This window comes from Acipenser ruthenus, chromosome 17 (genome assembly GCF_902713425.1).
Source record: "Acipenser ruthenus chromosome 17, fAciRut3.2 maternal haplotype, whole genome shotgun sequence".
NCBI classification, from domain to species: Eukaryota; Metazoa; Chordata; class Actinopteri; order Acipenseriformes; family Acipenseridae; genus Acipenser; species Acipenser ruthenus.
Window position 1 is genome coordinate 27137233 of NC_081205.1, and position 21297 is coordinate 27158529.

The 21297-nt window shown below is 34.8% G+C and overlaps 1 protein-coding gene across 6 annotated transcripts in view; it reads right to left on the minus strand.

Annotated features, from left to right (window-relative positions):
- Window positions 1-14152: 14152 nt before the first annotated feature.
- Window positions 14153-21297, minus strand: part of LOC117422973 (phospholipid scramblase 2-like) — an 80549-nt gene continuing 73404 nt past the window's right edge. For 2 of the 6 annotated variants that reach the window (XM_058990273.1, XM_058990272.1), the window contains exons 2-9: window positions 19616-19648; window positions 18818-18868; window positions 17500-17585; window positions 17126-17168; window positions 16312-16532; window positions 15855-16016; window positions 15414-15575; window positions 14154-15109 (exon numbers count right to left, since the gene is read on the minus strand). In XM_058990273.1, coding sequence (XP_058846256.1) covers window positions 15083-15109; window positions 15414-15575; window positions 15855-16016; window positions 16312-16532; window positions 17126-17168; window positions 17500-17585; window positions 18818-18868; window positions 19616-19628 — 765 coding nt within the window. In that variant the 5' untranslated portion in view covers window positions 19629-19648 and the 3' untranslated portion in view covers window positions 14154-15082. Of the gene's footprint in view, window positions 15110-15413; window positions 15576-15854; window positions 16017-16311; window positions 16533-17125; window positions 17169-17499; window positions 17586-18817; window positions 18869-19615; window positions 20204-20408; window positions 20687-21297 lie in introns of those variants that run through there. The other 4 variants (XM_034038237.2, XM_034038238.2, XM_034038240.2 and 1 more) reach the window with 4 other exon arrangements.

A 21297-nucleotide genomic window follows, 5' to 3' on the forward strand; every position in this document is an offset into this window, starting at 1 on the left:
TCTGGTCAAGTGCGACTATGTATAAAACTATTTTAACCAAAGTAATTTTGTACTTGCCTGAAACTCTTCCACTGTCCCGCACATGGCTTCAGGAGTGAGGGTGGGGGGAGGGGGTGTTAATATCAAGCACTAGCTTCCTTATTCCTTATACATTTAATCAAGAGGGCAGTTCAGTTAAACACATTTAAACAACACATGTTTAAAATAAAAAGCCCAGCTATGATGTATAATTCACATTTTGCAGCATATAAATTACAATTAGAAAAGTAGGGCACACAACTGTAATTATGGTCCAGTGATGCAATGCTATTTCCTGATGCTGATTTAGTTGTCTGGATATAATTTAGCTATTTAAACTACATGGATTGAATGGGATTCAGCTGTGACACACACACACACACACACACACACACACACACACACACACACACATACATGTGGATGGCCATGGATTACCTAAAGTTTATGGTTTTTGAAAAAATAAATAGATAATGTACAGTATATAAGAATAAAAAACAATAAATGGATAAATACACTAGATACCATGATGTCTGAAGGTTTAAATAGAAAGGAACAGTAGATCATTACATCATTAGCTATATAGTGAATGACATCACAAAGACATTAAACGTGTGGTTACCATGGCATCAAATAAGTACCTCCAGTGTTTGTTTTTCAAACACTTTCCCTTGACAAAGGCAAGTTAAACATCACGAAACTTTGTGCTCTTTGAACCTATGTCATGTATTTTGCCTTGCATTCATTAATAGCAATTAACTGACATTAATTGCTGGTTTTACACTTGACCAATAAAACTGTCTTCATTTATAACTGCTACTGCACCAATGCTCATTCTTAAAATGCCAGTGTCTCTTGCCAATGCAAATGCACTGCAGTTGGGATTTAATGTTAATGAATGCCTTTGCTTGATTTTTTCAGTAATCAAGGCTGTAATTTAGCCACTCTTGAAATTTAAAAATAAAAGTGTTATCCAAGGCAACTTACAGAGACTAGGGTGTGTGAACCGTGCATCAGCTGCAGAGCCACGTACAACAACGTCTCACCCGAAAGACGGAGCACAAGGAGGTTAAGAGACTTGCTCACAGTCACACAGTGAGTTAATGAGTGAGCCACAATTTGACCCGGGGACCTCCTGGTTACAAGCCCATTTTTTTAACCACTGGACCACATAGCCTCCTATGTGTAGCTGTTTAATAACAGGATGATATTTGTTATTCAGATTCAGTGAAGAAATAATATTCTGAATGAACTAGTCAAGAAAAACTCTGTCTTCTCAGCCAGGGAATATAGGCAACATCTGTTCCTGATTCATGGTACACAATGCACAAAACCTTATACAGCTTTGGGCAAATGTTCTGCATCACCTTATAGAATTAACTCATATTTTGCTTCAAGTCGAATGAAACCGGCTGAATAATGTTACATTAAAATATTGAATTACATTCCGCTTTGTAGTTTTCCCATACACTTAACAAAAAACTGATTAAAAAATGTGACATTTCAAAATCTAACATGAAATACTGTACTACTATTATAGATTCCAGTAGATGCAATATCATGTTGTAGTTTCTTTGATTACATGATGTTAAATAAAAGATAAAAATGATGTTAATTTTTTTTTTTTTTTTTTAAAGATGTCTCAATCCTAAAATTGTAGGTGATGGCCACAGCTGTAGGTTTAGTAAAACTGGTATTTTTCTTTTCCAAACTTATTTTGATAGCTATTTTAAAGGCAGTATTTCCATACATTGTCATTGATGATTGCGCAGAATGTCTTCTGAACATTAAATCTAGAATCGGGGATCAATAGGCCCATACAGCACATGGTTAGTAAGTAACCTCAAAATCACCCTGTATCGTTTTAAAATGATATCAGCACAATTAGTTTGTAAATTCTTAACATTTAGTGCATTCCCAATCTCAATAAGCAGCAATGTTTTTTTTTTTAAACGGGATTATTATAGAGAAAACGCCATTACACCAGTTACAGAACCCTTATCTCACAAGCAAGAAGAAGAAACCTTCTTTTCCAAATACTCCATGCAGTCTTCAGTATTATTATTATTATTTATTTCTTAGCAGACGCCCTTATTCAGGGCGACTTACAATCGTAAGCAAATACATTTCAAGTGTTACAATACAAGTAATACAATAAGAGCAGCTGTCTTGCATACTCGTACCAGCACTAGCATTTGGATTTTCAATTACAATGATGAGCCACCCATCCCTCCTTTCCAGTGTTTTCATAGTCTGATTGAGCCTCTACCATAATTACAAGACGGCTTCCTAAATTGATTTTATTTCAATCACTCTCCTTTAATCATGTTACATTCAAAGAGTTTTGCTAAATTACTGGTTTGCTGTCAATGGACATTTTTTTTAAAGTTGTCCGTTTTGTCCTTCCATACATCTATAATCACTTCATCAGTGTATATCCTTTTAGTCTCTTCAGCAAATCATTCCCTATTGGAAACTACATGACTACAGTCTTGATACTTTAAAGACTGGACGACAGCACTGTTACCCATTCCACATTCTGTAAGTCTTAAAATATCTGCATGATTGAAGTAACTAGTGGACACTTTAATTAGCTGTGACACGTACGTTTTTAAAGCTAGATATATTAAACTAGCTGACTTATGGTTTCCTATAAGTTACCGATCTTGGTTGTCGCACAATGCGCTCGGACACCTTTCCCTTTTTTAACTTAATTTTTGGGGTTTTTAATTTTTGTTCTTTTTATTTATTTTTGTGGTTTTGTGGGTTTCTTTAATTTGAGATACATGGATACTGTAGTGATCCAGCAATGGTGTTACTAAATAAAGTACCCCGGGGGGTCAAAATTCTGGATCCAAACATAGCCCTCGACCATACCCTAGATGAAAGAGGAGGCCGTGCAAAGTTTGATTTAATCAGGCTCCTACGGGGTCCGAATGCATAAAGGAGCTGACTGACAGACAAACTTTCTTCTTTATATTATTATTATTTATTTCTTAGCAGACGCCCTTATCCAGGGCGACTTACAATTGTTACAAGATATCACATTATTTTTACATACAATTACCCATTTATACAGTTTGGTTTTTTACTGGAGCAATTTTAGGTAAAGTACCTTGCTCAAGGGTACAGCAGCAGTGTTACCTACCAGGGATTGAACCCACAACCCTCCGGTCAAGAGTCCAGAGCCCTGACCACTACTCCACACTGCTGCCCTATATATTAAGATTATGAGAAACCTACTGTATATTTAAAACACATTTATCCCATTTCTGTACAAAAGCACTCTGCACAGTGTCATTGGACACATTTCTGTGACACTTTAATAATACTGTTTAAAATCAGAGTCAATTACTGTATTTTAATGACAGAATGAAGTGTACTCTAAAATAGTTAATAAGTGGTACATTTAGAAACCAATGTAGATATTACAACACAAAACAATTACTGCTGTGTTGAAATTAGTGCAATGCTGCCATAACAAGGCAAAGACTGAAATCAGAACCTTATAAATCTGGTACATTTAAGGGTTCCTATGAAAAACCATGGCATGGTATAAAAAACTTTAGATTTGCCTAACATTATCTTGAACCTAAAGTAGTCAATAATATACATCATTATGCAAAATTTACTATGTGTTAAGTTAGACCTATTCAAGAGTTTGCTTCCCTAAGCAATCAGTATAATTTCCCTGTGAAGATCACAAATTACTGAATCATTCATTCATAACCTCAAGCACTCAATCATAAATCTCGAGTGATGTGTGCCAAGGAGACAGACATCATGGCTGATGCATTCATCAGAAACGTATTAAGGAATTAGCTGAAACATGTGTCTACCTCTTAAATTATTTTACGAAGCTCTCCTACACAAATATATTACTAGGATACTTGTGGGAAAGTCACTTTGTTGTGTGCTGCATCTGATGTATTATTTGTTCTGCCTGTGTTTATACAGCACAACTGCAGTATATTTTTAGTGAGATTGCAATAATGCAGACAACCCTATCACATGTCCTCCTATTCAATGGAGAAAGTGCTGGTGGAAATATAAATATAAAACTGGGTCAATGGTCTATTAAGAAAGAAAAAAAAAAAAAAAAAACACAGACACAGATTGCCAAGGATAATATTACTCTGTCCCCTATAGAAACTGGACCCTATTTACAAAAATTCAACTCATGAGTTACCTGAAAAACGTTTTTTCAAGGTCTTTTTTTTTTTTTTTTTAAATAAATAAATGAAACTGTTCTAGAATGTCAAATACGCCTCATAAATCTACAATTATTCATAAACAGTCTAAATAAATCTTAGTGAACGGGGCTCTAAGGCTGATGAAGACATTTTGGTGTGGTAGTTTCAAGACTTTAAGGGAGTACACGGCCCCTCCTCAGTGTTTCTGGAATGTGGATGTTCCTGGTTAGGTCCATAAAATACATGTTTTGCTATAATTTCTCAGGAACCGATTAAAGGGAGTGTACCCCTGGTAAAAAGTAACAAGTACACACTCTGCTTGGATTTCATACAAGGCACGGCCTCCTACACGTCTAATGTTCACCTGAGTGAGTGTTTGTGTTTCATTCCCAAATGAAGGCTGTCTTAAACTGCCTCAGATAAGCCAGTTGATACACATTCCAGCTTATCCCACAGGTGTTCTAAATGATTGTGATGACCAGGAAAGGGTCAGAATTCCCTGCAGCCTGAGGAATCTCCTGGAATATTGTGAGGATGGATAGTAAGGGAACAGCAATAGTCTGCAAAATGTCACACAACCATTGGAAACCTATGTTTGGTAATCTGCACAGATATATTTGGTGTCTTTGCCTAATTTTTTCTGTATATTTTAAATAGATCAAAATTTAGAAAAATAAAAAGCACAGCTAAGTATGAACCTATGTATAGCCCAAGCTACAGTGCAAAATATATCTGTTAAATTATTTGCAAATCTGTGATTCGTTATCACGACAGCATTACCACAATAACTTCAGTACATGAATTTACAATGATCTGGAACGTGATAGGAAATCAGATACAACCAGTCCTGGGGAAGTTACATTTAAAAAGTAATCTGTAACAGTTAAAAGTTACTTGAACAAAATTGTAACTAGTTGTACAGTAACTTATTACAGTAACGTATTACTTATTCTTTTTTCATATAAAATGTAATACATTACCACATTTACAGCAGTAACTTGTATGAAAAAACAAAATAGCTGACATTGAGAACCATATTTAAAAGTAGGTGGATTGAGAAGTTTCTAAATCAGCCAAATCTGGTCCTATCAAATACACAACCACAACTTGAGTACATTTTCACAAAACAACCTGAACATGGGTAGAAAGTCGTATAAAACCAAGTTCCAGAATATTAATTACAATCAGCTGAATTGCAAATTTGTAAGTGGGTTAAATGTACTGTAAAAAAAAAAATACACATACACAGAGTGGCCAACTGTTAGCTAACTGTAGTTAAAACAGTTCACAAAACACACTAACACTAATAAAAATCACCCCAGGGAAATGGTCTCACTGTTACACTTTTTAACTGCAGTATGGTTGATTGTATTTCCCCAGGCTCCCTCCATATAATCTGTTTGTTACAATCGTTCTAATGATGTATCTGCTATGAGTCTTCTGCTTTCAGCATCTTAAAGAGCATTTACTCCTTTTGTTCTATTCTCTCAAAAGTCTCTCTTTGTTCCACTATTACATCTTGTTAAGGTACAGTATAATGACACACCAGTTGGAGATCGTTTTTTTTAATGTGATGGCCCACAGAGGACTGATCTGTAGGTGGTAAAACAAATGGTCTTGTGTAAGGGTCAATGACCTGCCTATAAAATGCTATCTCTAGAGAGTTGAAGAGCCTAAAGGGGATCCCAGATGTCACATTTGACTGAAAGTTATCTTACACAGTGAACAATGTTGTTTAGGGTTTACTGTTCGCAACTGTCAATCTTGAACTCAAGTCAGAGGAAGATTTCTCTCATTGAGAATATAAACTTAGAAACTAATAAAGGTTTGCCACCATAAAAGCAAGCAAAGTGGAAAGAACCATAGTCAAAGCATGGCAAAGCATAGGCCACCCCTGGAAAGCTTAGAGAGGTATGGTAATACTTATTAACTGGTGAGGACGAAGGGAGAGGAAAGTTTGGGGCAGTGACTTTTTTTATTTTTGAACTGACAACTATTTTATTAAACTAAAATATATGTGAGTTTCTTCTTTCTCCAACACACTCAACAGTGTGCAAGCTAGATAAAAGGAAAACTATTTATATAAAGATTAATCAATTTTACATTACTTATAAGGCATCTTGTTGTTTTAAAAATAAGCTTTAGAAGGAAAATATGTTTATAAGCAATATAAAATTAGTTGGATATCACCTTCTGACACATTTTTGCACTTTAATAAACATTTAATACATTTTCAAAACTTTTTTCCATATGGAATCACAACCTTGCTAAGTTTGCGCCAATCATTCATTCGCTTTAAGAAAGTGTGGAGCAAAAATAAATAATTATACAAATGCACTGTACATGTTTAGCTTTAGCTTATCAAAATCATCTTTTGTTTGAGGTCTGATTAAAATAGAATTGGTTAAAACCATAATCCCACTAATGCTTTTTTTTTGTTTTAATTTAGTAGTCACCAATTGTTTTTTTAATCATTTTCTCCCAATTTAAATAGCCAATTATTTTTACGCTCAGCTCAACGCTACCACCCCTGCGCTGACTCGGGAGCGGCAAAGACAAACACACGCTGTCCTCCGAAGCGTGTGCCGTCAGCCGAACGCTTCTTTTCACACTTCAGACCCATCATGCAGCCACCTCAGAGTTACAGCGTCGGAGGACAATGCAGCTCTGGGCAGCTTACAGGCAAGCCCGCAAGCGCCCGGCCAGACTACAGTGGTCGCTGGTTTGCGGCGCGCCGAGGACACCCTGGCCAACCTAAGCCCCCCCCCCCAATCTCAATCTCCAAGTTTCAAAATCTCAATAATTCTAAAATTGTATTCAGTGAAAAACTTTTTGAAATAGTATTGCATTGACTTTAATCAATCCACAAGTCTACTCTTTTGACATTAGACAATAATGTAATAAACTATATTATTATTATTATTTATTTCTAAGCAGACACCCTTATTCAGGGCGACTTACAGTCGTAAACAAAAATACATTTCATGGATCACGGTACAAGTAGTAATACAATTAAGAGCAAGATAAATACAGTGACTTTGGTTCTAGCAAGTACAAGTATGACAAAATATGATTCAATAACGGAGCAGATAACAGTGTCAGTGATAGTTACATCATGATATAATTAAATACAAAATACTACAGATTAAATACTACAGATTATATACCGGTAGTTTGTGTACACTGTGTAATTACACAGTATTTTACATATATTTTTTAATCCACCCTAAAATACTTGGAAATGGAAAAGAACATTAATGACGACAAAAGCCGCAGGACAGAATTCATGAGTCATCCTCCTGGATGGAAATTGCATTACGTTATATTGCTCAGAATACATTTCATCATCTGCACTAATTTGAACTGAAGACACACAATCTTCAAATCAGACTTGGTCAGTTTAGGTAGCATTTGACTCCTGTGATTTAAGCAATTGTATGGCATCATGGTTTGGCATTAATTTGGCTGTATGAAAGTTACATGCGGCATTATGAGTCAAAGTAGCGATTCCGCCATAAAAGGAAACAAGTAATGGCAGCAAGACTGAATATCCACCACTATAAAGGATGTTTGTTTTACAGTTTTGGGAGTGGGGCAGTAAACTGGGTTGTGTAGAACTTTAAACAAGAAATAACACATTATGTCCTCGGCAGGGCTGTCAGATTTTTGTTGCAACGCCCCACCATATTTTGGACTTAACCAGCCAAAACGTAGCCAAATTGAGTTTTTTAAACCAGCCAAAAAAAAAAATACTTACATTTAAGACTACTAGTCTGCTTTGCTTGTTTATTTCAAAATGTGTTACCTGATTAAACCAGGCACCAGTTCGGAAAAAAAAATAAAAAGTGAAATAAATGTTCAGATTACTGAATGTACTCGAAAGGAACAAGAAAAAACATGCTTGATAAAAAACAGATAAACTGCTAAAGATAGTATTTACCCACTAGATCAAATTTGGCTGGAAAACCGCCAATCTGGCAGCCTTGGTCCTGGGGGCAAATGGAAACAAGGCACACTTTTTTTCGTATATGCACAGCAAGCACATCATGCAACACATGACTTTTAAGGATTAGCATTTTTTTCTGCATGACTTAAGGCTTCCAAAACAGATAGTGTTTTAGTGTGTGTGGAGAACAGATGAAGAATGTTTTATCGTTACGCATGCCCACAAGAATGTTCAAGGTTAAGGCCTATAAAGCCCAATTCACAAAGCATGTTCAACTACTTTTAATATTCTGTCAGCGTCCCCATGATAAATATTGAATTAGCACCAACATGCTCAGATTCAACTCTGCAGTGTAACATTTTTACTTGGTTTTGCTTGTATCTTTACTGCCAAAATACTATTCAAAACTAGAATTGCAGCTAAAGAAGGGTTGTAACCCTCCTGTTGTGTTTATATTCAGTAAAATGAAATGCTAGTATGAATATGTATTATATGTAAAATCAATACAATACGAAATTACTTATATCTTGCTACATTGTTTAAAAACATTTCTGTTGTGATTTACTTTTGTGTCTGTAGTAAGTGTACAGTATTTAGAGTATTTTAATAGACATGTCATAATATTCACTGTGCTTCATTACAATTAAGTACAGTTCTTATGCATATCTTTGTAAGGGTTCAGTAAATAACATTTCACATGATATGTCTTTCTCGTGAATTGGTTTTGTGGTTGGCACGAAGAGGAATGAATGCAATGACTTAAGTTTTATGACTCATCGTTTTAAGTTATAAGATACTGGGGGTCTACCTAATATGTTTAAATGCATTTAACAGTTCACATTATTGGAGCATTGTTTTTTGTTATTGTGAAATAAGTGTTACCAGAATAAATGGCAGTAGTTTACCACTAACCTATTATTTAAACTGAAGTCTTAATAAATAGACATATATTCATACAGTCATAAATAGTTTAATACTGCCAAGTAACTTGTACTGCCAAACCTGTGAATTAATCTTCTCCAATTTTTTTTTTTTTTTTTTTAATCATATTGACATGGAACAGCCTCTCGTACTGTTAAATCAACCTGTTTTCTATGTGATTGTGTTAGAACAGCTGCTGTTCTTAAAAAACTTCAGAATTGTCCAAGTTGTTATCTGAAAATGATAACATGTTTAAGATTTATGAAATGCTAATGCTGTCTCTGGGTTCACAGTTCATAAGAAAAGCCTTAGCTGTTGGTTTGGGTGTCATTTTTGGCAAGCAAAAGAAAACATTGCATTTAAATGCTATAGTTTTGCTTCTTGAAAACCCACAGAAGTAATATCACATCAGTCGTGAGAACGCTGATGACAGGAAATACATACAGTGCGTAAAGTTCATGGTATATAATGCTATGTTGGTGAGGATTGAGGAATCATACAGTACAATACCTCTAACACACTCTACCTGCTGATGAATAAGCCACTGGTCAAGATACAATGTTGTGAACATAAAACATTTGTATTAGAAGCCTTAATTATATATTTAATCCTTACACCAATATCAAAAACAAGTAAAACCAAGTTGATCAACCATTTCCTTGCAGGTAAGTCATTTTGATGGACTTCACGTGAGAGCCCAGTGAAAAGTAGGCAAGTAAGGCCAAATGCATTTGAAAACTTGACAGCAATGGGCTTCAATTTCAAGTGAAATCTGTACTCAGGAAGCACTTAGATATGTAAAACCTATAAGCCTGAGGGAAAAATGTATTGTTAGCCAGAGTACACGAAAGAATATAGAAACTATAATAGTGTCAGTAAATTGCTGATGTAGTAGAATTTACACCATTCTATTTAAATATTTTAAGTTTAAAAGAAAGAAACATGTGTTGCCAATAAATATGACGTATGGCACGTGTAATTAATTTGCTAAAGGTGTTTTTATTTTTAATTATACTGTTTTTTTTCCGGTTTCCAGATTACTTTGTAAAGCAAATGTAAAACATTTTGCCCTGCTTTTTCAGTAAACTTGTATTCTTTGCTTTTCAATGCTATCCAAAAAAGAGAGTTAATTAAAGCAGCATGGGTGTAATTCTCTAAAATAATTTTGAGAATTTTGAAATTAATGGTTTTGGTTTACAAGCTGTTATGTGCTTTGCTTCTTATTGCAGCCAAGGTCAAACAAAACCACACTGGTTCAAAACCCTCTACCAACAGAAGACTGAGATGCTGGCTCTTATTATCAAGTTCCTGCTTCAAAAGTCTTAATTCAATAACTCGATATGCAAGCTGTTATAATAAAATCAAAATATCTCAGCTTGGAAAACATCAACAATGCTTTAAACCTCTGGTGCGCTGTATAGATCTTCTACAGTGTTTTAAATAAAAGTCACCATATTATTTTATAATCACTTTGTAATTATATTTGCATGTTATAAAAAGTTTAGAGTTTAACTTTGCGATTGTTCTACAGAACATTTCTCAAAGTTAAACATTTTTTTAACTCTTTCATAACGTGTAAATATACAGAAGTTATAATAAAATAATTTGCTGGTGGCAGGATTTGCAGATTGAAAATATAACATTGCAGAAAGTGGTAATGATTTGTCAAAAGTTGGAAGTATTTTTTTTTGGCTGTGAAATTCAAGGTTCTGAAAGTGGCTTGTTAGTGGGTGACACTGGATCCTGCTACTTTAAGTAATGGACATTCATTGGGTATGAGTAGTCTGACTGATGGCTGCCAAGGATTAGTATGCACAACATAACCAAGACATTGCATGCAGGTAATGATCAAGCTGTAATCGGGGCGAGAGAGATAAGCAGGATAGATTTTTACCAAGTACTGAGTACTTCTAATTAAATGGCTACACACTGTATTGTACTGTTTATTAAGATACTGCATTAATATCTGGAGTGATGTTGCTTGTTTTAAACTGTAATTATCAGATATCCCAAAACTTGATCATTAAAGGGTAAAGCCTTAAATATGCATGTTTAAGCAACTCAATGCTATTTTGATTTGCTGCTTAGACTAACTGAATAGACCCCAGCCCCCCATGCCTTAAAATCTCCTGTTGCGGGTTATCACAGCCACACATGATATAGGTCATTGATGAACTCATAAACCATAGGGTTCTTTGACAATGTCTGCCGTTACCCACAAACTAGTTATTCTAGTGACTCTAGTCCATAGTTAAAAATAATTGCCCTGTAATTCTAAACCATTGCTCAGTGTAAACCCTTCTTGGTTTTTTTTCTTTTTTTAGCTGTAGAAGAGGGAGGATTGGTTGACATTTTGCTTAAACATACATAGCATCTAAGGATAAGTTAAAAATGAAGAAACCTTAAAAACGAAGTAAACATCGCCATCTAGTGGGCAATGAAATGTCCCACACTATTCTGCGTCAAGAACTCTTAAAGCCACTTATTTCAACACAAGCCTCAACAAACACTAGGTCCTATTTGTGTATACAGTACTACCTGTGTAATAAACATGTTGGACCCAATTTAAGGAAAGGAATAAGCACAATGTGATCTGCTCAGGGGAGACCAGCCTGTGTGTAACTTTAATATCATTAGATCTCTTGACGATACAACACTCTAAAACATTGCAATATAGTACAAAAACGCAGAACATCATGGTGTAGAATCACAGGTGTATAAACATTTTTTTATTTAATTTATTTTAACAATTTTTTAAAAGCTAACTGTTCTATACGACTGTAAATGCATAGTAAAAGTACAGTGAAAGCATGGTGTCACACAGGTAATTTCATAGGAAACTTAAAATTTACTTTGTTACACTTTCAAAGGGTTCTCATTTTATGCCATCATTTTGCAAATTAATGTTGAACGAATTCAAAATTAACAATGAAACGTATAAACAAGCCATACAATAGTATAAATTCCACCATTAACATTTGTCTTGGTGAACTTACTTTTGAAAGCAGCGAACACAATACTGGCTCTACAATACAATATACTGCTTGCCACTCTGAATAAAAAAAAAAAATGCTAAGTGCCTGGGCAGCACTGAGCATGAGCAAAGTGGGTTCTTTCACTAAGCTGCTGCTTATTAACATTTAAAGGGTTGGAATTGGGTGGTTAATGAAGAGAGGCTATTCTATTAATGAGTTAATTTGTGGGTTAGGATACATGGTTTCCATAAACACTAATGATATAGTAATAGTATTCTTAATAGACCACATCCATTTCAGCCGTCAATACCTTTTTCACAAATTGTTTGAATGTTTGCTTCTAAATTCAAAGACCACACTGTAAACACAGAAACATGGTTCCAAAGCACTCTCTTTGTTTGGATTATAATATAAGAAAATATGATAGCAATAAAAAGTGTTGGCACTGTCATTTTCATAACTGTACTTCTGCATGGCAGATTTCAAACGGTATTTAAATTATAAGCTAAAAAGGGTGTCTCCACTGATTTTTCTTTGGTTCAACACTGGTAAAAGTGCTGATAAGAATATGTTGCATGTATGTTGAACACATGGGGCCCTATGTTGGAGCACTTTTCAGAGAGGAATAACATAACTTTAACACTAGAAAATAAATGAAATACAAATCTGTGAGTATCTGCCAGCATTTACCTGTAGCTGTGTCAGTGAATGAGATAGAAGCAAGCATGTAAATCGGTGGCAGCTAAAATGCAAAAAAAAAAAAAAAAATGGATTGAGTGATTGATTGAGCTGTTTTCTGTAAAGTCAGATGAACTGAGCTGTTGTTCATAATTTAAAGACAGACTGCATTTGCGAAACTTGGTACATTTACATTTAAGCAGATGTGTGAGTTTGTACCCATTATACAAGAGACTTAAAAAAAAAAATCTAAAACAACATCATTGGTACATCCGTCCTCTAAACCAACAGAGAACCCGAAAGGAAGAATTTCAAATGCTAGTCAGAGAGATGCGGGTGTGTAACAATGAGACATATTTGAGATATTTTAGAATGACAGATGAAAAGATCTGTTAAGGCCGTTCCAAAAAAAAGACGCATGTCGCAAGATTGTAGATTACGTAACTTCGTTTTTTCGCACAGGGTTGGAAGACCATTGACTCCGACCAGAAATAATGCCTTTCTGAAGTATGTACTGTAAGTTCAGTACATTAAAATTTGACTTTTATGAAAAACAACTTGACCACCAATAATGCTTGCAACTTTAAACTGTATTGATAATAATTACACCATTTATTAACAAATAACAGCACACAATTTTGGTTTGAATTAGGACACATATTTAACAAGTATTTCATGGGGCGAGAGCCTGGGCTGGGGTGAAAGGTTGTTACTTGGAGAGGTAGTTTGAGGAGTGGCCTCAGTGGATAGGATAGGAAAGGAGGAAGCCTTCTTGGCCAGAGGAGAGAGAGCGGCCTCAAAGGCAGACTGTTCTGCAGCCGGGAACCAGAAAACACGTAAGATAGACTGGCTTGGCGGAGCCCATGACAGGCTCGGCGGAGCGTCAGTTGTGTAAGAGGAATAGGCTCCTGCGCTGAAGAACCTGGAAAAGGAATGATAGAATAGGGAGCTGGAAATAAAGCCCAGTCTCAGTTTGAGGAAGGTAAAGAGCAGGAGCTGCTAAAGGATTGAGTGTTTGGCCGGCGGTCCCCTCTGACTCACTCGGAGGAGGCGTGGATAGCGGTGGCCATAGAGGTCGGGGAAGCGAGCCTCACTTACCCCCCAGAGGAGACCTTGATGCAATAGCAACGTGGCAAGGAGAAGGGGAGGAGGGGGGGGGGGGAAACTAACTGAAAACGCTAGACAGCGAGCTGTGCGAGATTCAGACTTAAATAGGAAATAGGAAAATTGACAGGGAAAGCAGGGTGTAGCCCCGGATTTTGTCCCCAGAAATACACCTACAGAACTTAAAGACTATACCCCAAATTGTTATTGGCACTTTTTTTTTCTGAAAGCAAAAAATATGAATTACAATTCTAAAACTAGAGAATATATATATATATATATATATATATATATATATATATATATATATATATATATATATATATATATATATATATAGTCTACTAGCGCCTATACAAAAGACCTGAGTTGTTTTATTCTTGTTGTTATTTTCTTTCATGAATTCATGAATTGTTCTGAATTGTTCTGAAAAATCTGCTAATGACAACATGGAGTAAAGAGCTTTGGTAATGTAGCCCTGTGTTTTCATATAAAAGTGGGCTGATTGCAATCAAAGTCATTGACAATTACCTGGGATAATGATCTCTTGAACAGGCCTTTACAGCACCAATAATACACATCAAAATCATGATAAAAAGACAATTTGGATAAATAGTTCTGTAAATGTGCAATGATAATACAAAGGTTAAGGTTAAGAATAATACTAAGGTTAAATAGTAAATAGTTAAGAAAATTAAAAGTTTTATAGAATGATGAATAAAAAACAAGATTTAACTCCAAATTAACCAATAAAAAAATAACCCTATGATATATAATAAATTATTTCTAATAGGTCAGTCTATTTAGCTATGGCCAAAAGTTTTGCATTAACCAGAATTTTAGGATTGAGACAAAAATAATATTAAAAACACTATATGAACATAATTTTGATCTTTTAGTAAACATAATGTAATCAAAGAATGCAAAATGATATTGCAAAAGTCTACCGGAAGTCATAATAGTACAGTAGTACAATTTGCAATTAAAAAAATCAATACAATAGATGGGAAATATGTATAGTAAGAATGTTCTCAATTAAAAATGATTATGTTAAAATGTTTAATTCAAGCAAAGAATTATGTGGTGACTTTCTGGAGATAAATGTCTTCTGTTTTCCCATCATGTCAGCTCTTACCAGCCACATACTAAACTTACTACAGAACTCAAATGGATGCCCAAATGGAAAATGGATGAAGTGGGCCCACAGCCTTGACTCTCACATACAGAATGATTGTTAACCTTGGTCATCATTTTTGTTCAAAGTACATGAAATCCTGAAAATAAAAGTGAAACTGATCAGATTACTTTAAAAAGACAATCAGCAAACCTATTTGAACATTTCATTGAATATCCAATTTGCTTAGGGCTTTATGCATTGTACTGTGACTGAATCATATATTCTATTATTTTATCAGGTCTTCTCTGAAAAATACATTAGTGGCTTTGAATTCACAATCAAGGAGCAGAAAAAAACACAAAAACAAACAAACAAAAAAAAAACATGGTTTGGAAACGTTTTGTAGAAGCAACTATTGTACCTCGTCAACAGGTCTAAACATGCAATATTTGTATACTTACAATTAGGAAGCATGCACCAACCATTACCGCTTTGATTTTAACATCCAGGTCCATAGGGAACTGTATTCCAAAGTTATCGGCATCAGTATACGCCTCCCTAAGAAAGCCAGTCCATTGCTTGCAGATTTTGCCAACTACATGAGTTTCATCAACAGATTTCACCTGCATAGATTTTCATAATTTTAGAATTTCAAAGCTTTTTAAAACCTGAAAAGAGGACAAATAAATATGCTGTCTGGTTTCCAGGAAGCAACTTTCATTACATACCAATTTATCACCATATATACTAAATGGATTAACACCTCAGGAAACACTAGCAGGAGTGTATGCCATTTGTGCCCAGGCTGTAATAAGTCCAGTAAACCTGACCCACTTAGAAACCTGAAACATTCAACTGGTAATCATCATGAACATTCACTGATTGTTTTCGGGTGTATGTACCTCAAAGACAACATCAGAACAGCATTTGCAATGACAAGCTGGGCCCTCAATTTTCAGGACAGGCTCCTTTCTTTCATTTTGAATGGTGAATTTAGGTTTTAAGGGATGCCAGTCTTGAATGACGTAACCAATTGGATTGCCTGGTGGGGCTTGTACTTCTAACTGAAAAAGAAAAAAAAAATCATTAATGACTACAGGGCTATTTTATTGAAGTGATTTGAGGTAATTAGCTCTGAATCATCAGATTTTAAAATAAAATAAAATATACCATTTAACATGGTCAGCTTTTGTTATGATAATCTGAGTGTTTGTTTGTGAAGCAAAACACAGAGTTAAGCAATTTTCTTTAGAATGATAACTGTTAGATTTATAAACATAACAAATAACTTGCATTGCATTTATGAACATATAAATAAAATGTATCAATACCTTGTTACATAAAATACTATAAATATACCTCTTGAAGACAGCAGGGATAGCAACAGCTAGCACATTTCAATGGTCTGTTCAGGGTTAAAACCTCTTGGCCATAGTTATCCAGGACCTTTATTGTAAAGGGACGCAAGGGCCCACACCAGTAACGGGTACAGCAGTCATTTTCCTCCGCCGCAAAAAATACTTTTTGTCCTAAACTGTTTTTAATTTGATATTTGTTGTTAGTCTCCCAGCCTACAAGAACTAATTAGAGAACAAAGTAAGATAACATTCAGTTTTTTATCTTTTAAATAAAGCAGATATGCATACTCTCATTAAATGTTGCAGTATGGTAGCCCTTCAATTAGAAATATTGAAAAGGTTTCAGGGGTAGTTTCATATACTGAATAGTGGAAGCCCTATATTATGACAGCCAGAGTGACTGGGTAAAATGTTCTCAATTGAACAGCTCACGTGTCAATGACTGAACTACATGTACAGTTCACCTATATTTTGCCACATTCCTGTATATGTTGGGACCATGTTAAACCAGTTATACAGGTATACAGACTTTTATATCTGCTCATCTTCCAACTGTCTCATCCTTATCAATTGTGCACATCAACAATCAATACAGCTGTCTACTTGAGATACATAGATACATTTGTAAAAGTTACCCAATCTTGGTTAGACGTCTTAACTATTTTCAAAGAAAACAACAATACACTGCAGGAAATATATATAGATTGTAGTTCATTCTTCTAGCATATCATGGCATTTTGTAGATTCAAGAATAACAGGTCCACACTTTCTGTTTTGAATCTACAATACATTTGGGAAACAACACTCTTACTTACTTTCAATAAGCTCTAATTGCTGATGAATAAGCAGCTGGTCAATCTGTAAAGATATTAAGTTTAGTTTTTAAGTACATTACATAACATATACTGTACATAAATCAACCAAGGTAGTCTATTTAGTAAACTTGCTTGAAAGATTGGTTCTTTGTGCTGCAGTCCCTGACAATTTAGCCTCCCCAATCTATGGGTGTGCCAGAACCAATGCGTTGCTCCAAGATCCACAGCAAAAACCAGCAACCTGGCACAGCCAGGACTCAATCAATTTTTATGAGAATTAAGTACATATGTATAAATAAACACAATTTGTGAATAATTATGAAATAATAAGGGAATGGTGTAGCCAAGTTTTTTTTTTTTTCTTTATTGTTTACCTGTGTCAAATATTCCAGTCCTGGGGGACAGCCTGCAGGCCTCTGTGGTGCTGGCATTGATTCGATAGTTGGTGGTGGTATGTATCCTAGGATTGTAAGAGAAAGGAACAGGGAGGTGTAAGTAGCTAATATGTGGTCTGTGCCACTGTGCCATTACATGAAGTTACTTTACAGACTTGTAATTTGTAATACAAAAAAGTCATAGGAACATTTTTGCATGAGTATAATGTTAGCAAGAAACAAGCCAATCATTTTAACTGCACTTTCCTGAGCCGCCCTAAATGTTTCTGTGTAGTTTTATAACAATTAGTAGACGTGTTCCCTCCTCATCAATCAGGACACATCTTGCAGTAGGAAAACTTTTGAAAATTGGGTCCATAACTGGATTATTATGTGTGAAATATAAGTTAAAGTAAACTTTCTATTGCAGATTTCTGTAAATGATGGCTATATAGACACAAGTAAACATATTGGTACATTGTTATGCTTAGCCCATCAAATAAGGAAACAGAAAAAAGGTTATTCATTACCACAGCACCACAAGGTGTTGGCTTTTATGTCACATGTACTGTATGCAATAAAATGTAAAACTCTGACATTTCCTTTAATTATACTTCTAAAACCACTTGGAGAATACAGTGATCTGACTGAATAACTAACATATCCAGCTGTTGGTTTATAGGAAAACAATGGTTATTTTAACAGTAGACAAACCAAAAGCAGTGGAGATGAACATGAAACTGAAAAACAGGGATAACTTTACAAGTTCTTTGAAGTATCATATTAGTTTCAATCTCAAAAAGTGTACAGACCCATACTATGAATTCATGTACTGGTACTGTAGTGAAGCACCAACAGGATAATATTGTTTGTCTACTAATGAGCCCCTTTGGGAATTAGCTGCCAAACTACTGTGATCAACAATATTTGAATAGCAGACATAGATAAAAAGAATGGAACAATGCAGTCCCATGCTATGAGTTCATAAGCTATAAATTGAAGCGCCACCTCTCCACTCTGTTTAGTAAGAACTGGTTCAGTCTTGTTAAATAAACCTGTCACCTAATTCGATTTTACTAAAAAATATTCCCCAAAGCATTCCATAAACCAGGAAGACATATTGAAAAATATTTCTGTTTAAATGTGGCAGAAAGAGTTTATTTAGTTCAACCATCTGTAAAAACTCAAAATGAAGCAGTATTGCTTTAATTGGTAGGATAACAAAAAGTCTGCCAATTATCCAACTATTGAATTAATCAAAGCCACACAGCAATCATAAGATTCATGAACTGTTCACACAGCACTCAGTGACACCTACCTGGTGGTTGAGGCACGGGATGTACATAATTTGGAAGTGGATGTGCATAACCTGTAATTACGATAGCAACAATTTACAGGACTTCAAAGAATAGTTCACTTTCCATCCAAATACAATTTTGCCTCTTTATGAAACTGCATGCAAAGGTGAAGGGCAAGCATTTGATGCACAGTGCATTTCACATTGACTAAGACTAAAGGTTAATATCTAAACAGATCAAAGGAGCTATGCCTAATGCAGAACAAAACTAAACTTATTGTCTATGATTTTAAAGCAAATAATAACTTCCTTTTTTGTGTACATCAGGGCTTCACACTAGCCGTGTGGTAGGTGAGAAAAACTGGTTTGTTATCTTCTAAGTGGATTACTGGTACCATCTGGTGGCAATGTACTGTAACCGCATTTATAGCAGAATTCTGTTTTCTTTAGGTAATTGTCTGTTTGGTTCTACACGTTTGGAAAATATTTCCACATACATGCACAAAACAAAATAAATCTGATCAAGTCTGGTAAATCTTTTGTTACATTCTTGCTTGTTCTTCTAGTTGTAAAAAAATAAATACAAATAAAAATAAATGCCACCTAAGCTGATTCTCCTGATTTTAGTTTTTGTTTCCTTAAGTAGAAGATTTATTTTCTTCAAAATTTCTGAACAAATAATTATATTTTCTACTAAGATAATAAAATGTTATATATAAATAGATAGATAGATAGATAGATAGATAGATAGATAGATAGATAGATAGATAGATAGATAGATAGATATGCATAAAACAACATTGCAACTGGTAACTTTACCTGAGTACTCCATAACAGTGCCCACTTATTTTCCTGAAAAACAAATACAGCGTTGAGATAAGGGTTGCAGGCATCTGCATATTTTGCTCAACTGTCTGCTCTGCTTATTTTTCTGCATTTCTGAATGTAACATATAACTTCCTTACAGTAAACTAACTGATCTTAATAGTAAATACAAAATGTTCTGAATGCTACTTTTAGTGAAATGTATTTCCTTGGCATGTAAGATAAGTGTTGTGTCAGCACACCAATGTTATACACCTTCCAAACCTTCCAAAGTATTCTCTATCTTCTGAGTGACAATATTTGTAATATTCTGAAATAAAAATTAAATGAAAATTATAACTTCCTGAACAAACTGGAAAATAGCACAGAACTGTCAAAACGCCTGTTACAACATATTTTGATCCATTAGGGAATACATTACCAAATTACTGTAATAATTACTGAAGTACTTACGGTATATTAATATGTTTTCAGTAACAGACAATCAATTACACAGTGGATAAAACCAATGCTAATCCTTTTAGCACGTCGTGTTTTGCAGTTTCTTTCTTTCAATTTAAGTGGTTTGTAGTGTCAATCTATTCTGGATATATATATATATATATATATATATATATATATATATATATATATATATATATATATATATATATATATATATATATATATATATCCAGAATAGACACTGAAGTACGTCAAATAAACAATCAAGGATATCCCATTTGTAAACGCATTTCTTTCATACAGTATTTTTGTTACATTTTAAATCATATCATTGAGTACTCACCCAAAAAAAAGAAGCTGAACATACAGTTACACAAATAAGTTTCCGCTTTAAAAGCAACCTGAATAAAGCGCAATCAAATAGTTTATGCTGTACTAGACTAATAGTGTGTTTTCACAATATGTCACCTGCACTAACGTCGACGTCTCGCTTCTGTGGTATCCTGCTTATGGATCACGTGCGTTTAAGTTAAAAGCTCGCTTGTTTTACCTGGTTTCAAGGGACTGCCAACTCGAGGAGTGCACTCGAATTGGTCTGAATTCTCCCTGCACTCGACTTGGTGAAAAAGGAGGCGTTTCCATGCTTTTCCGAGTTACCAGAGTTATCACGTGAATTGGACAGGAAATACTACAGTTTTCCCCCAATATACTTGCAAGTTAAAAGACGAGACGTGCATTTGCTTACAGTCAAATTGTTAATGATTAAAAAGATACATCCATCTAGATTTTCTTTCACATTTGTTTCACGCAGTGCATCTACCTCTGGCAGACTGGTATGCAGAACAGGGTAAGGGACATAATGTGTCAGATGTCAAGAGGATATGAGAATGGCAGTGATGAAGTCAATTTGTTTGAAAACATTAAACACTGTAAACTGCGCATGCTACCGTGGTAGGACTTCTTTTTTACGTTACGTATTTTATTTATTTATTTTAAACAAAAGTTTAATTAAGTAAAAGCCAAAATTGTTTATGCCATGTTAGAAAGTCTAACAAAATGGTTGATTGTTAGTGTCTACGTTGTAGACACCCACCGTGCAGGTATTGCAAAGTCCATAAACAAAACAAAACGTTAAGATAAATCTGTTCTGCACCTTGGTGGACACACATCAACGGTTTTCAAGCGGCGATAAAAAATTTCTTTCCCAGCACTGTACAACATGTCTCCTAATT